The sequence below is a fragment of the Aspergillus clavatus genome, genomic scaffold (assembly GCF_000002715.2).
Source record: "Aspergillus clavatus NRRL 1 1099423829806 genomic scaffold, whole genome shotgun sequence".
NCBI lineage: Eukaryota > Fungi > Ascomycota > Eurotiomycetes > Eurotiales > Aspergillaceae > Aspergillus > Aspergillus clavatus.
The window spans coordinates 534,568-547,918 of NW_001517093.1; the positions used below are offsets into that span (position 1 = coordinate 534,568).

The 13,351-nt window shown below is 51.6% G+C and overlaps 5 protein-coding genes across 5 annotated transcripts, besides 1 other annotated feature; 3 read left to right on the forward strand and 2 right to left on the reverse strand.

Annotated features, from left to right (window-relative positions):
* Positions 1–1,331: 1,331 nt before the first annotated feature.
* On the forward strand, positions 1,332–5,059 carry ACLA_080880 (putative DUF221 domain protein; the record flags this gene model as incomplete). Its single annotated transcript, XM_001267829.1, has 3 exons — positions 1,332–1,498; positions 1,558–4,004; positions 4,059–5,059. The coding sequence occupies 3 exons, from the start codon at positions 1,332–1,334 to the stop codon at positions 5,057–5,059; spliced, it is 3,615 nt and encodes a 1,204-aa protein (XP_001267830.1).
* A 423-nt stretch (positions 5,060–5,482) lies between these two features.
* rmt2 (protein-arginine N5-methyltransferase) lies at positions 5,483–6,736 on the reverse strand (the record flags this gene model as incomplete). The annotated part of the gene is made up of 1 exon (XM_001267830.1): positions 5,483–6,736. One exon carries the CDS (start codon positions 6,734–6,736, stop codon positions 5,483–5,485), a length of 1,254 nt encoding a protein of 417 aa, XP_001267831.1.
* Positions 6,258–6,282: a microsatellite.
* Positions 6,737–7,339: 603 nt separating the features above from the next.
* Positions 7,340–8,483, reverse strand: ACLA_080900 (prohibitin subunit PHB2; the record flags this gene model as incomplete). Its single annotated transcript, XM_001267831.1, has 4 exons — positions 7,340–7,663; positions 7,742–8,097; positions 8,164–8,232; positions 8,297–8,483. 4 exons carry the CDS (start codon positions 8,481–8,483, stop codon positions 7,340–7,342), a joined length of 936 nt encoding a protein of 311 aa, XP_001267832.1.
* Positions 8,484–8,844: 361 nt separating this feature from the next.
* ACLA_080910 (putative polyadenylation factor subunit CstF64) lies at positions 8,845–9,799 on the forward strand (the record flags this gene model as incomplete). Its single annotated transcript, XM_001267832.1, has 2 exons — positions 8,845–8,896; positions 8,961–9,799. The coding sequence occupies 2 exons, from the start codon at positions 8,845–8,847 to the stop codon at positions 9,797–9,799; spliced, it is 891 nt and encodes a 296-aa protein (XP_001267833.1).
* A 1,402-nt stretch (positions 9,800–11,201) lies between these two features.
* Positions 11,202–13,268, forward strand: ACLA_080920 (aromatic amino acid ammonia-lyase; the record flags this gene model as incomplete). The annotated part of the gene is made up of 2 exons (XM_001267833.1): positions 11,202–11,283; positions 11,359–13,268. 2 exons carry the CDS (start codon positions 11,202–11,204, stop codon positions 13,266–13,268), a joined length of 1,992 nt encoding a protein of 663 aa, XP_001267834.1.
* Positions 13,269–13,351: the final 83 nt, after the last annotated feature.

The following is a 13,351-nucleotide window of genomic DNA, read 5'->3' on the forward strand; positions in this document are numbered from 1 at the left end:
TGATTTTCGAACTAGAATCAAAGTGAAAGAACAATGCGGTTGACGATGTTGTGGTGGTGGTTGGTATCACAGAGGGACAGGACAGTTCCATCAAGGGAATCAATTTTCTCTCGACGACCAATGTGATATGTGATTTCCCCTTGACGCGTTGCTACGCGACCACGCGTAAAGAGGTTTCCCTTTTTGGGACAGCGCGATAGCACCAGCCACATCACGTGGAAGCCTCCCCTGGGAAATCAAGCAAAGTGGCTGTGCATTCCCGTCCCTGGAACCGACGTCACTCCCAGCAGCACTAACAGCCAACCAGAAGGAATTACGGAGTACACCAAAAGGGGGATCCTTACCCTACTTGGAAGCTGCAGGTTGCAGTCTTGCAGACTCACACGAACAACGAAGGAAGGAGCGACCAGGATGGCGCCAAGAACCCGTCATGCTCTTATTCAGTCCTACGTATTGTTCCAGCTCAAAGAGACAAGAACATCTACTCTGTACATAGAGATCATTCTCTATGTAGGCGTCTAGATAGACCTATTTTCCTAGAAGGTCAACGAATCGATGGGATGTATCTTTTTTTATCAACCGCTTCTATCCAATCCTCCAAGTCTCCCAGTATAAACACGAAACAATTAGACAACTTGGCGCCCTCCCACCACACTACCACAGTGAGGAAGCGCCCGTTGCAATCTCCGTTGGGGTTAGTAGGCGCTTGATGTCATTTAACCAGTGGCACTCTGCCACTCACGAAGGTCTAAGTCACTACTAGTGATCGCCCATCCCCAGTAACTACAGCTCCACGAATGATGGGCACATTCGCAGTTCATGACTTGGCGGCTACCTGGTGAAGGACCCGATCGAATCGTGGAGCAGTTGACGGCTTGGAGCCACTGTTGTCATTGTTCGATCTATCTGTGCTCTGTTAACTTGTCTGGTGTCTGCCCTTTTCCCACCTTCTTCAGTCTGTTAATTCTGTTGATGTCCCTCCTCTTCACTCTCCCTTTCAGATTTATTATTCTCTTTGTATGTGTTGTTATGTTTCAGATCTGCCCCGCCTGTTATTGAATGAATTATTGACCATAACCCTTCTATAGCATCATGGACTCCTTCACTGCGATATGACGCTGTGCTGAGTTGAGTTGTTAATATTGCGACTGCCTGTCGATTTGTGATGCGCACCACCTCCTGAATACCTACCTATACAACGTCGAAGAGGTCTATACCAGGTGACATCATCTTTATTGCTTTGCGACAGTCCTCTCCGACACTTCTTGCGGAAAGAACAGAAAAAAGAAAAGGAGACCAGACTTCAAAGCTTGACCGGTATACCGCGCAGGATGGCGTCCGATCTGGGGCAGGCCCTCGAGCATGCAGGTGGAAACGGTCAGAGAAGCGAAGGCGTCTCAATCCAAACATTCTTGGCTTCGTTGGCAACTGCCTTGATCGTCTTCGCGGTCGAATTCCTGCTCTTCTTACTTCTGAAGGGAAAGCTCACTCGTATCTAGTAAGTGTCTCTGGCTGTGTTCGGTATACATCAATCGCTAATATCATGTTTCTTCATAGTCAACCCAGAACATACTTGGTCCCGGACAGAGAACGAACACAACCTTCCCCGCCTGGATTATTTCGCTGGATTGGCCCTGTTTTTCGCACGTCCAGTTCCGAGTTCATCCAAAAATGTGGCTTGGATGCTTATTTCTTCCTGCGATACCTGCGCATGCTTCTCAAGATCTTTGTCCCTCTGGGTTGCATAGTACTGCCTGTCTTATTACCGCTCAACAAAGTAGACGGAAAAGACCAACACTACAAGAATGCTACTGGGACAGGTGATCGGTGGAATGTCACTGGTCTAGATCAACTGGCCTGGGGCAATGTCGCCCCGGAGCACGTTCATCGCTACTGGGCGCATCTCATCATGGCCGTCATCATCATTGTCTATGTTTGCGCAGTATTCTTTGATGAGCTCAAAGGTTATATTCGCCTGCGACAGGCGTACTTGACCTCTCCACAACATCGGCTTCGAGCTTCTGCGACAACGGTACTGGTCACGGCCATCCCTGACAGCTGGCTCTCAGTCGAGCGCTTGGATGCCCTCTATGACGTTTTCCCCGGTGGCATTCGAAACATATGGATCAACCGCAACTTTGATGACCTCAATGAGAAGGTCAAGATGCGCGATGCGCTGGCTTTGAAACTGGAGGCTGCAGAGACCGATCTGATCGTCAAATGCAAAAAAGCCCAACTGAAGCAGGCTAAGGCCGCAGCAAAAAAGGCTGGGTTGAGTGCGAAGGAAGTCGACGGCCAGCAGAAGAAAGCCACCGACCAGCATGCCGCGCAGCTAGCCGCAAGTGCTGGTATCAGCTCTGGTGATCCGCATCAGGCTCACACTATCAACCAGGTCCTGCATCGCGATATTCAAGGCAAGCACCATGTGGAAGACGAGGAGCACAGACGACGTAACCCTTTCGATCCCGCTGTGGAAGCAGTAGGATTAGTCGGCCACGGTGTGACCAAGTTAGGCAAATCCGTCCTTGGGAGCTTAAAAAGAGTTGAGGGAGAGGTGGATGGCACCTTGGCTCGGTCAGGGGGTTATGTACCGGAGAGCGAACTGGCCATGCCTGCAAGGAATGGGGTCCCTCCAGAAGGCAGTGGAAGCAGGCTGCATGACCCTTCACGACCAAGCGAGGACAGTATACTCCCATCAGCAAATAACGCGGAAGCGTCATATGTGAATGAACAACCCACAAGACCAGATGCTCCCCGCAGCAAATCCGACTCAAGACCAAAAAAAAGACCCTTTTGGAAAAGTCGAGGCTCGGCCAATTCCAAAATGAGCAGTAGGACGGACGCAGATGAATTTCCATTGACCGCTCCTGAAGAGCCGGTAGATGGAGAAGCCCCCAGGGAGAGGTCCCCAACTGATGAAAAGCAAGACGAAAAACGCCGGAAGGGTCATAAGGAAGGTGAAGAGATCGAAGGAGAAGAATATCCGATTGCGTACAACGAGGATTTCGAGAACGAAGATTATGGAGAGCCCCTTTGGAAGAAGTACATTAAGGCAAAAGATCGCGATACGATGAGGTTGCCAATTTTCGGTCTGAGTTGGATGCCTTCGCTTTGGCTTATCGGTAAAAAAGTCGACACAATAGACCATTGCCGGAAGGAGGTCGCTCGCTTGAATTTGGAGATTGAGGTTGACCAGCAACACCCCGAGAAATTTCCTCTCATGAACTCGGCTTTCATCCAGTTCAACCACCAGGTGGCTGCACATATGGCTTGCCAGGCCGTCAGTCACCACCTTCCCAAGCAGATGGCGCCCCGTATCGTGGAAATCTCGCCAGACGATGTGATTTGGGACAACATGTCTCTCAAATGGTGGGAGCGGTATCTCAGAACATTCGGGATTCTCACGGTCGTCTGCGCCATGGTGGTTGGGTGGGCATTTCCCGTGGCCTTTACCGGTCTGCTATCCCAACTGTCATACCTGGAAAATGCCTTCACATGGCTAGAATGGATCTCCAAGCTCCCAGACTGGCTCATCTCTGCGATCCAGGGTATTCTGCCCCCACTGTTCCTGGCCATTTTAATGGCGCTTTTGCCTCTGATTCTTCGATTTCTCTGCCGAGCGCAGGGTGCCCATACCGGTATGGCTATTGAGCTCACCGTTCAGAACTACTATTTCGCGTTCTTGTTCGTTCAGCTGTTCCTGGTTGTTGCAATCTCATCCAGTTTCTCGACCATTATCGACAATGTCACCAATGTCACCAGCTGGCCAGAACTTCTAGCACAAAACATCCCTTCCTCAAGCAACTACTTTTTCTCGTATATGATTCTCCAAGCACTTTCCGTGAGTGCTGGTGCGTTAGTCCAGATTTTCGGCTTAGTGAGCTGGTTCATTCTGGCGCCGTTGCTGGATACGACCGCGAGGAAGAAATGGGGGCGCACGACAAACCTGAACCAGATGCAATGGGGAACATTCTTCCCTATCTATACAACTCTTGCATCCATCGGTAAGTCTGCCCACTCAGAATCCAACCAGGCCCGGAACTAAGATTCGAATGCAGGTTTGATCTATTGTGTGATCGCACCCCTGATTCTAGTGTTCAATATCGTTACATTCGGCCTTTTCTGGTTCGTTTACAGATATAACACACTGTATGTGACCAAGTTCCGCTTCGATACTGGCGGACTACTCTTTCCTCGCGCTATCAATCAGCTCTTTACAGGCATCTATGTCATGGAGCTCAGTTTGATCGGTCTGTTCTTCTTGGTCCGGGATGTCAATGGCAACGTTGCCTGCGAAGGACAGGCGATCTGCATGATCGTGGTTCTAGTGCTCACTATCGGATACCAATTCCTTTTGAATGAGGCCTTCAGTCCGCTCATCCGCTACCTGCCAATCACTTTGGAGGACGATGCCGTTCGACGGGATGAAGAATTCAGTCGCGCTCAACGCGCACGACTCGGTCTTCCCGAGGAGGACGAAACAGAAACTCTTGAGCAGCAACTTGCAGAGAGAGAGCGTGAAGAGCACGAAGCAGATAGGAGGGCACAGGAGATCGAGCTTAAGAGGATTGAAGCCAGCTCCGGACAGCGCTCGTCTACCCAAACGGGAACGTTGAGGTCAAGCCGTCATTCCTGGGCCGATCGATCTTTGAAGTCACGATCGAAGTACTTCGGAACTAGTTCCAGCAATTCACTGCCAACCCTGCAACGCGTTCGTGAGAAGATAACACATGATTCCGAAGCCCAAGGCCCTCCCACCGGTAACCGTGGCCACGCATTGTTCGCCGGCATTCATGACGAGCTAGAGGATCTGACGCCAGATGAACGTGACCAGCTGGTGCAGCGCGCCTTCCAGCATGACGCCTTACGAGCGAAACGCCCCGTTATCTGGATCCCTCGGGATGATCTGGGTATCAGCGATGACGAGGTATATCGGACTCAACGATTCAGCAAGCATATCTGGATCAGTAACGAGTACCAAGCACTCGACGGCAAATGCCGTACGATCTTCAGCCGCAGTCCGCCCGATTTCTCTGAGGTGGATCTCATTCAATTGTAAATACGTCCTTTATTTCTGCTTTTCCACATTTGCGATTGTCTCCCGTTTAGCGTGTTCGTTTTCATTGGCATACCCGGATGATGATAATGAAGATCTGACCAACTTATTCCTTTTTCTTTATGGTGTGGCGGCATTGCTTCAAGACCCCTTCGGTACGCTGTGCCTCTCATGCAAGGATACCGTGGTCTGGTTCCGCAATTATATGTAATTTCCAGTCTCAGTCATGTCGAAGTGTTAAGAGTGTATAATAGTTGCAATGACACAATACTATCCTCTACATTATATGAGTTTACCCGCTGTTGCCCACCGTTGGTAGACCAAAATCGTTTACTAAGAGGGGAATAATTGGCATGGGAGACCATTGCGGCATCATAACACTTCACCAACGTCAACTTGCTGTCTATTCCAGGGTATATGTGACTCTTAATCCATGAATTTACACAAAGGCAGGCGGTAATTGTCGACCACCCAATACGGTCTGCGCACGCCATTCCACTCCCCTTCCAGCTTGGGAACTTTCATATCCTCCCACTCCACGTCGAACCCAGCCTCAAAGAGATCCATCTCGACGACCTTCTGATAGACATCGTAGCTGATCTGGCGGTCGGCACCCATACCGTTGAAGAAACCCCACTTGCCCTCCTGCTCCAGCAACCCAATGACCTGCTCGCTGAAGAACTCCCGGAAATCCGCATACGACTCGGCAAACGTGTCGTAGTAGATCGCATCGAAGGTCTCGCCCTGCGCCACCAACGCCGGCAGGATATCCTGCCACCGGCCCTCGTGGATGTGCACGCCCGGCTTCTCGTGCCAGCCGCGGCGCTTCATCTCCGCCACCACCTCCGGGTGGGCTTCGACGATGTGGTGCGCGGCGGGCTGCTGCTCCTGGATGAAGCCGTCGACGATGCCCATGCCGTGGCCGACGTTGAGGACGCGCAGCCCAGTCGTCGGCAGCAGCTTCTTCGCGGACTTGGACATGATCTCCGTCTCCCAGGCCATCATCACGCCGTTCTGGTCTTGGTCGAGGAGGCGGTCGTTCTGGAACGTGAGGTTCGAGTCGAGGTAGCGCGAGCTGGTGACGTCTGGGTCTGCCGCGGTGGTTGTCGCTGATGCCTCGACTAACTCTGGGACGGCCTGGTTCTCTTCCGCTGTTGTCTGCTGCTCTTGCTCTTGCTCGTCCCCCTGTCTCATCTCCTGATCCTCGTCCTCGTCCTCGTCCTCGTCATCTGAGAGCTCCTCATACCCATCCAACCGGTTCAGCAGCAACTCCGCCCTTACCCCCGCATCCACCAGCATCTCATACAGCTCCGTCAGCCCCAGCCGCCGCGCAAGACACCCAGGCGTCTCATCGTTCACATCCAAATCATTCCAGATCGCGCCCTCCTGCAGCAGGAACCTGACCGTGTCCACGCCCAACTGGACAAGACTCTTCTGCTCGCTGCCCGAGGCGCCGTTGGTCTGTGCGCCCTCGCCCTCGTCCAACTCACAGGCGGCAATCGCGGCGTGCAGCGGCGTAAAGCCCGTCTCGGGATCCTTGACGTTGGCGGGGTTGCCGGTTTTGTCGTTGGCGCGGATCAGGCGGCGGAGTGTGGGGATGTTGTGTTGGGAGGCGGCGAGGAGGATTTCTTGGATGTCGAGGTCGACGTCGACGTCGACGTCTGTGATGGGGTCGGCCATGGCTGGGGATTGATGTTAGGTGGGGATTTCCTTTGCAGATGTGCTATAGGTGCGGAGGATGAGGCTGGGAAGGGGATTGAAGTCGCGGTTGAAGGGATCGCGGGGGTCTTTTGAAAAGCTGGACTGTAGAAAACTCACCTACGAATAAAGAATGTGTCACGACCTACTTGTTTCCAGTTTGTCGTGGTGGTGAATACAGTTTTAAGATGCCCGATATAAAAAAAAAATTATAGTCCCGCCCGCCGCTTTTATCTGATCCCCGCATTGCTTATCCGCTGGAGTCGTCATCTCAGTGGTCCGTCGAAACAGACATGGCAAGCTGTTCCATCGAGGGCAATTGAGTAGATAGTATGTTATTATAGCAGACGGGGATGCGGCTTATCTATCGGGAAAATGGTATAGCTTAACCCCTACGAATAGAGACATTACCCTTATTGGTCATATAGAGCAACAGTAAGAGAAGAGAAACAATTCGCCAGGTTGCACTGATAACCCTGAAGATCAACTATTTATACAAGTATCATATTCCACACCCTAGATCGCCCACCCCGAAGCGACAATAGCGCCAGTAACTTTGATCCGAGAACCCGTAAGCAAGTGAATTTATTTAGCCTCATCCACGCTCGCGTTGACGTTGAGACCCAAGCCCTGGGTGTCCAGGTACAGCTTGTTCCGTCCACCGTTCTCCTGCAGGATCTGAGCAATCTGTCTGGCGTTTTCGATCTTACGGAGCTCGATGTAGCTCTTGCTCTTCTTGATTGCGTCACCGATGAGTTCAGCCGAGCGGGCCTCACCCTGGGCACGGACGATGAACGCTTGCTTTTCCTGGCGGGCCTTGTCGACGAGGAAAGCAGCACGCTGGGCTTCCTGCTGGGCAACCTGCTTGGCTTCGACGGCAGCAGTGAATTCGGGGGAGAAGGTCAGGTGCTAGAAACGGAAGAGAAGAAGAGTTAGTCAACAGAGAACGCTACCTAGAAGGACAAAGGGTATTAAAGAAATCCATACAGTAAGCGACACATCGTCCAGAGCGATATTGAAGCGAGCAGCCCGGCGGGCAAGGTTGTCCCGGACAAGTCTTGCGACGTTCTCACGCTGCGTAATCAACTGACTGGCGTTGAACTGCGCAACCACACTCTTCAGGACCTCGTTGACGATGGAAGGGAGAACTCGCTCATCGAAATCCGTTCCGAGGGTACGGTAGATCTGAGGAAGGGCATCCACGCGAGGCCGAGACAGGACACGGCAGGTGATGTTCACCATCTGCAAGTCCTTGGTACCCGTAAGGGAAGCGATGTTCCGCGGCTTCGCGCGCACGTCATAGATGACCGGTGTTTCGACCCAGGGAATTCTAAAATGTGTTCCTATAGTAATGAAAAAGGTGTTTGTGAGATGAGGACGCCGTGTGAAAGGGTTTAGAGGATTCATACCTTCATTGTAGATTTCCTTCTTGACTCCGCCTACTCTTGAGTACTTGATGGCACGGTGACCACCATCAACTAGAGCGAAATGCTAGATCAGCCCTCCATAATTCCACAAGCATCAAATTAAAGACTTCCTTACCGTTGAAGAGCGAGTTCGACAGAGCCCATCCACCGATGCCGAGCAAGAGAATAGCTCCAGATACGCCGAAGCCGCCGCGACCTCCTCCAGAAGGGAATCCACCACCAAAACCGAATCCTCCCCGGCCTCCACGGTTCTGCAAGATGACCTGCAGCCGCTCCCACTGTTCTTTTGGATTCCTGGCCATGTTTGTGGTTGGAAAGATGTGAAGCTGACGTCGGAGAAGTGAGGTGATGGATAAACCCGGGCAGTCGAGGTTCACTCAAAAGTTCGGCCACCGCCTAATGCAGGCAAGCGTTTGGTCCGCTTTTCTTCATTGTTGCGCTGCTTCATTCATCAAACTGCTAGCTCTTGATATTCGTGTTCTTGTTTTTCATTTCCAGACAGTCGCAGAATTCGATAACATATTGATATACATAATTTGGTTCCCCTTTCAAAACTTGTCGGAATCGCCTCTTCGCAGCACTGTCTCGTGAGGGCCCACGTCACGCTTCGACCCATAGAAGCCCCAGAAAATAGAGCTTCTTGATATCAATATCCCAGAGAAAATGGCTCCAGATAGAACCGGGAAGAGTGTGTTCCTGGGGAATATTCCCTATAGTACGTGCGATTTTGTTCAACTGCTCTACTTATCGATCAATCTATCGCTAACAATCCTCTTCAGACCTCACGGAGGAACAGGTTAAAGACATTCTCAGCTCCGCTGGCACAGTCACCAAATTCCGTCTGATGATGAATCCGGAGACAGGGAAGCCAAAAGGCTATGGCTTTGCGGACTTTGCCGATGCTGACGCCGCCGCTTCCGCGGTCCGGAATCTGAATGACTACGAGATCATGGGCAGAAAGATTCGCGTGGATTGGCCTCACAACAACGAGAAGGACTCGGTACCTCCGGACTACTCTCAGACATCGCAGATGCCGGTCCAGGATGGCCAAGGGGGTCAGCAGTCATCTGCGCCTCTCCCACCTCTGCCCCCGGGTGTCGACGTGCCGCCTCACTTGGATTGCCCGAACGCTATCTCTCAGACCCTCTCCTCCCTGCCTCCGAACCAGCTGCTTGATGTGCTTTCACAAATGAAGTCATTGGTAATGACCGACCCTGCGCGCGCGACGGAACTACTACGACAGGCTCCACAGCTTGCATATGCCATCTTCCAGGCGTTGCTGCTAATGAACCTGGTTGACTACAGCACGTTGGGTGCAGTGGTGGAGCAAGCGACACAACCGACCATTGCTACGGCCCCTCCCGCACCTCCCGCTGCGCAAACATTCCAGCCTTTCTCAGCTGTACCTGGCCAGATTGGTACACCACCTGTGATCAACACGCCTTTTGCCCCTCAGCCTGCGTCACAAGCGGCACCCCAGCAGCAGATGCCATCGCAGGAAGATCTGTTACAACAGGTTCTCAGCATGCCCCAGTCAGCTATCGACGCTCTTCCGCCGATGGAACGGAATCAAATCATGCTTTTGCGGCAGCAGTTGATGCAAGGCGCGATGAGGTAGCAGTGCCTTTCTATGGATACAACTTCTTCTTGCGGACAATACAGGTCAAATATGTGGATTTTCTTGTTTCTTAACTGCTGGGAAGGGATGGCGCAACTGGTTCAAGTTTATGGTCTATTGTGATTCACCCGCATATTTTCGGAGCGAATGTATACCTACCTGACAGAGGATACTACTTGTAGCAGATACTTCATGAATTTATCTCTCACACTCACATGTGAAAGTATGATCAAACGTAGTTAATTCCTTGATAGATCAAGTTTCGACCAGGCTGACTAGCCAAATGAGTCGGTAGAGAATGGTTAGGATCAATCCAGCTGGGACAATCACAGGTCTTGGCAGATTGTTATTGCATCGATGCTAAAAGCAATATCACACATCTGGGCCCCCGATTCGTCCATCCTCATTCGCTCTGTTTCCGTCCTTCTCAATAATCAGATCAATAACCTACCGGAGTATGCTCGGTGTAGCCGATTGCATCGCAATTCGCAACCCCATTTTCTTTTTCTTTTCTTTTTTTTTTCTGTTATTTATCCCTGTGAGGATCTTCCAGATCGTGGCTGCGTCGTGCCTGTTTCTGATCCTTGTGATTTCATGATCCAATCTGTGTACGCCACAGGGTCGTACATAGTACGATCTCAGATACACCCTGAACAGTGGCTATTTGCAATGATGCAGACGCTAGGATGAGAGGAGAGGAGGCCTTCCTCTACAGAGTAGAAAGTACACCAGTCGAAGCAGGTATCACAAACTCTCGAGCCTGTAAGATTGCAAGGACCTTGTTGATCATCAATAGATCCAGACGCTACCTCTATCGGATATCGATATCCTTTTATCGCTTGACCAACAATGTCGTGGAACAGCCATTTGTAGAATGTGGAACGGGTGCAGGCTTAAAAAGCAAACATGCGAGAGCCGCCAACCACACCCAGGGAACGGCCTCGCAGTAATAAACTTTTGCAGGTCGATCATCGACTCCATAATCGATATAGGGTCGGTCACCAGCAGCTGAGCCGTTGAAGCCCCGACTGTGAAGGACGGTAGAGCATTCCAGGCCGCAGCAGTGCATAAATAGAGGATTCGACCTACCTTTTGTGGCTGGTTTTCAAGGTGCAAGGTTTGAGATTTTTTTTTTAACAGAACTTCAGAGGCAGAATTGAACCAGAGCATAGAAGATGAGAACTCTAGGTTCCTTTTCCCATCTACAAACCGCCTGTCAAGCCTGGCAAAGGTTGCAGCAATTGCTGGAACGTCAGGATGTCGAGGTGAACGGTACCAGCCTGGATATAGCGGCTGTCACAGCTGTGGCACAGTACGTATAACCTGCCATTGTCCCTTATCTAACTTGCAGCATCAGAATTGACATATGTATCGCAGCCATGGCTGTATACCCCGTATAACAATGGATCCTGTCGTCCGTGAAGACATTGAAGCCAGTGTTCGAGTCTTGATGGACCATCTGGATAAGGGCTACTGTGTATATGGTAAATACGCCTTCCTGACCACGATCCCAAGTGTCAAATCGCAATGCTAACGCAGTCATCCAGGAGTAAATACAGGATTTGGCGGAAGCGCAGATTCTCGAACTGACCGGGTTGTCGCACTGCAATCCGGGCTGCTCCAGCTGCTTCAAGCAGGAGTGTTGGTCAACTCGGATAAAGGCATAGACTCCCAAAACCAGAGATCCTTTGACTCGCACGCCATGCCTACCCCGTGGGTTAAAGCTATGATGTTGGTTCGGTGCAATTCAAATGCTCGAGGCCATTCGGCTGTCTCGCTACCAGTGATTGAGTCTCTGTCGCGACTTATTGAGCACCGTATAACGCCCGTGGTCCCTCTTAGGGGCTCAATATCAGCCTCGGGCGATCTGATACCTCTCTCGTACATTGCAGCAGCTATTGAGGGGAGCCCAGATGTGTTCGTGCAAGTCCAGGATTCGGATCACTCAAGGATCATGAATTCCCGAGATGCACTACTTTCCGCGGGCCTGGACATTCACAAACTGGGTCCTAAAGAGGGCTTAGGCCTTGTCAACGGTACTTCAGCTTCGGCTGCATTGGCTAGTCTGGTGATGTACGAAGCCCATCAACTAGCTGTTTTGGTCCAGGCAATTTCGGCCGTATCTGTTGAGGCTCTCATGGGCAACGCAGAAAGCTTCCACCCATTCATCTCTGCCGTCCGTCCACACGACGGGCAGATAGAATGCGCTCGGAATGTGATGACCTTCCTACAAGGCTCTCGTCTTGCTCAAAATCTCGAACGAGGTTCGAAGAACCGCAACCGCGCAGGCCTGATACAGGACCGTTATGCAGTCCGCACTGTGCCCCAATGGATTGGCCCACAGCTTGAAGACCTTCTCCTTGCCCATCAGCAAGTCACTGTCGAGCTCAATTCCTCCTGCGACAACCCCTTGCTGGATGTCAAAACCGACGACATCTTCTACGGAGGCAACTTCCAAGCCGTCTCCATTACCTCCGCCATGGAAAAGGCTCGAACCTGCCTCCAGATGTTCGGACGGCTGATTTTTGCCCAAGCTACGGAGCTGGTCGACCCCAACCTCAATAATGGTCTACCGACGAACCTCGTCGCCGATGACCCCAGCCTGTCCTTCACAATGAAAGGCGTTGACATCAGCATGGCCTCCTACATGGCTGAGCTCGCGTACCTCGCCAACCCCGTTAGCTCACACGTCCAGACGGCGGAGATGCACAACCAGGCAGTCAACTCTATGGCCTTCGTGTCCAGCCGCTACACTATGCAGGCCGTGGAAATCGTATCTCTCATGTGCGCCTGCAGTCTCTACATCGGTTGCCAGGCACTGGACCTCCGTGTCCTTCATCTGACATACCTCGAGCGCTTGAAGCCACGGCTCCACACGCTCACCTCGCACACATTCGTCGATCACCTATCAAAGACAGATCTGTGCACTTTCAACGAAGCGTTGAGCGCACACATTGATAAGGCCTGGCCAACAACGACCCGTCTTAAAGTCTCCGACCGGATTGAGAAGACCATCTCAAGCGCCCTCCCCATCCTCATGGACACATTCAGTGCGCACAAAAGCGAGCTCGTCACTTTCTCTACCATTCAAACCTGGAAATCCTGCGCAATCACCCTCCTGGGCGAGATATACAACGACACCGCCGATGCATTCTTCACTTACCAACACACGGAGGATATGCTCGGTACCGGGTCGAAGATCCTCTACCAGACGATTCGGCGACAGTTGGGCGTCCCATTTCACCAGGGGTTCGTGGAGCACCCGACTGCCGAGGATGATACTTTGAACGGCCGTCCGAAGAAAGCTATTGGGTCTTGGATATCAGTCATCTATGAGGCGATCCGCGATGGGCGGCTGTTGGATCCTCTCATGCTATCGCTTTGTGGGGGTGACTCGGGGGACTTGGAAGATGCTGATTTTTCGAAAAAAGGTGTGAGTACAAGGTGTTCTTCGATCGGCTTGGACTAGATTTCCTTTGTTACATTCCTGGATGAACGGCGCTCGACAGTAAAGAGAAGGACGTGATGTTTGATTCTGGAGTTTTACTATAT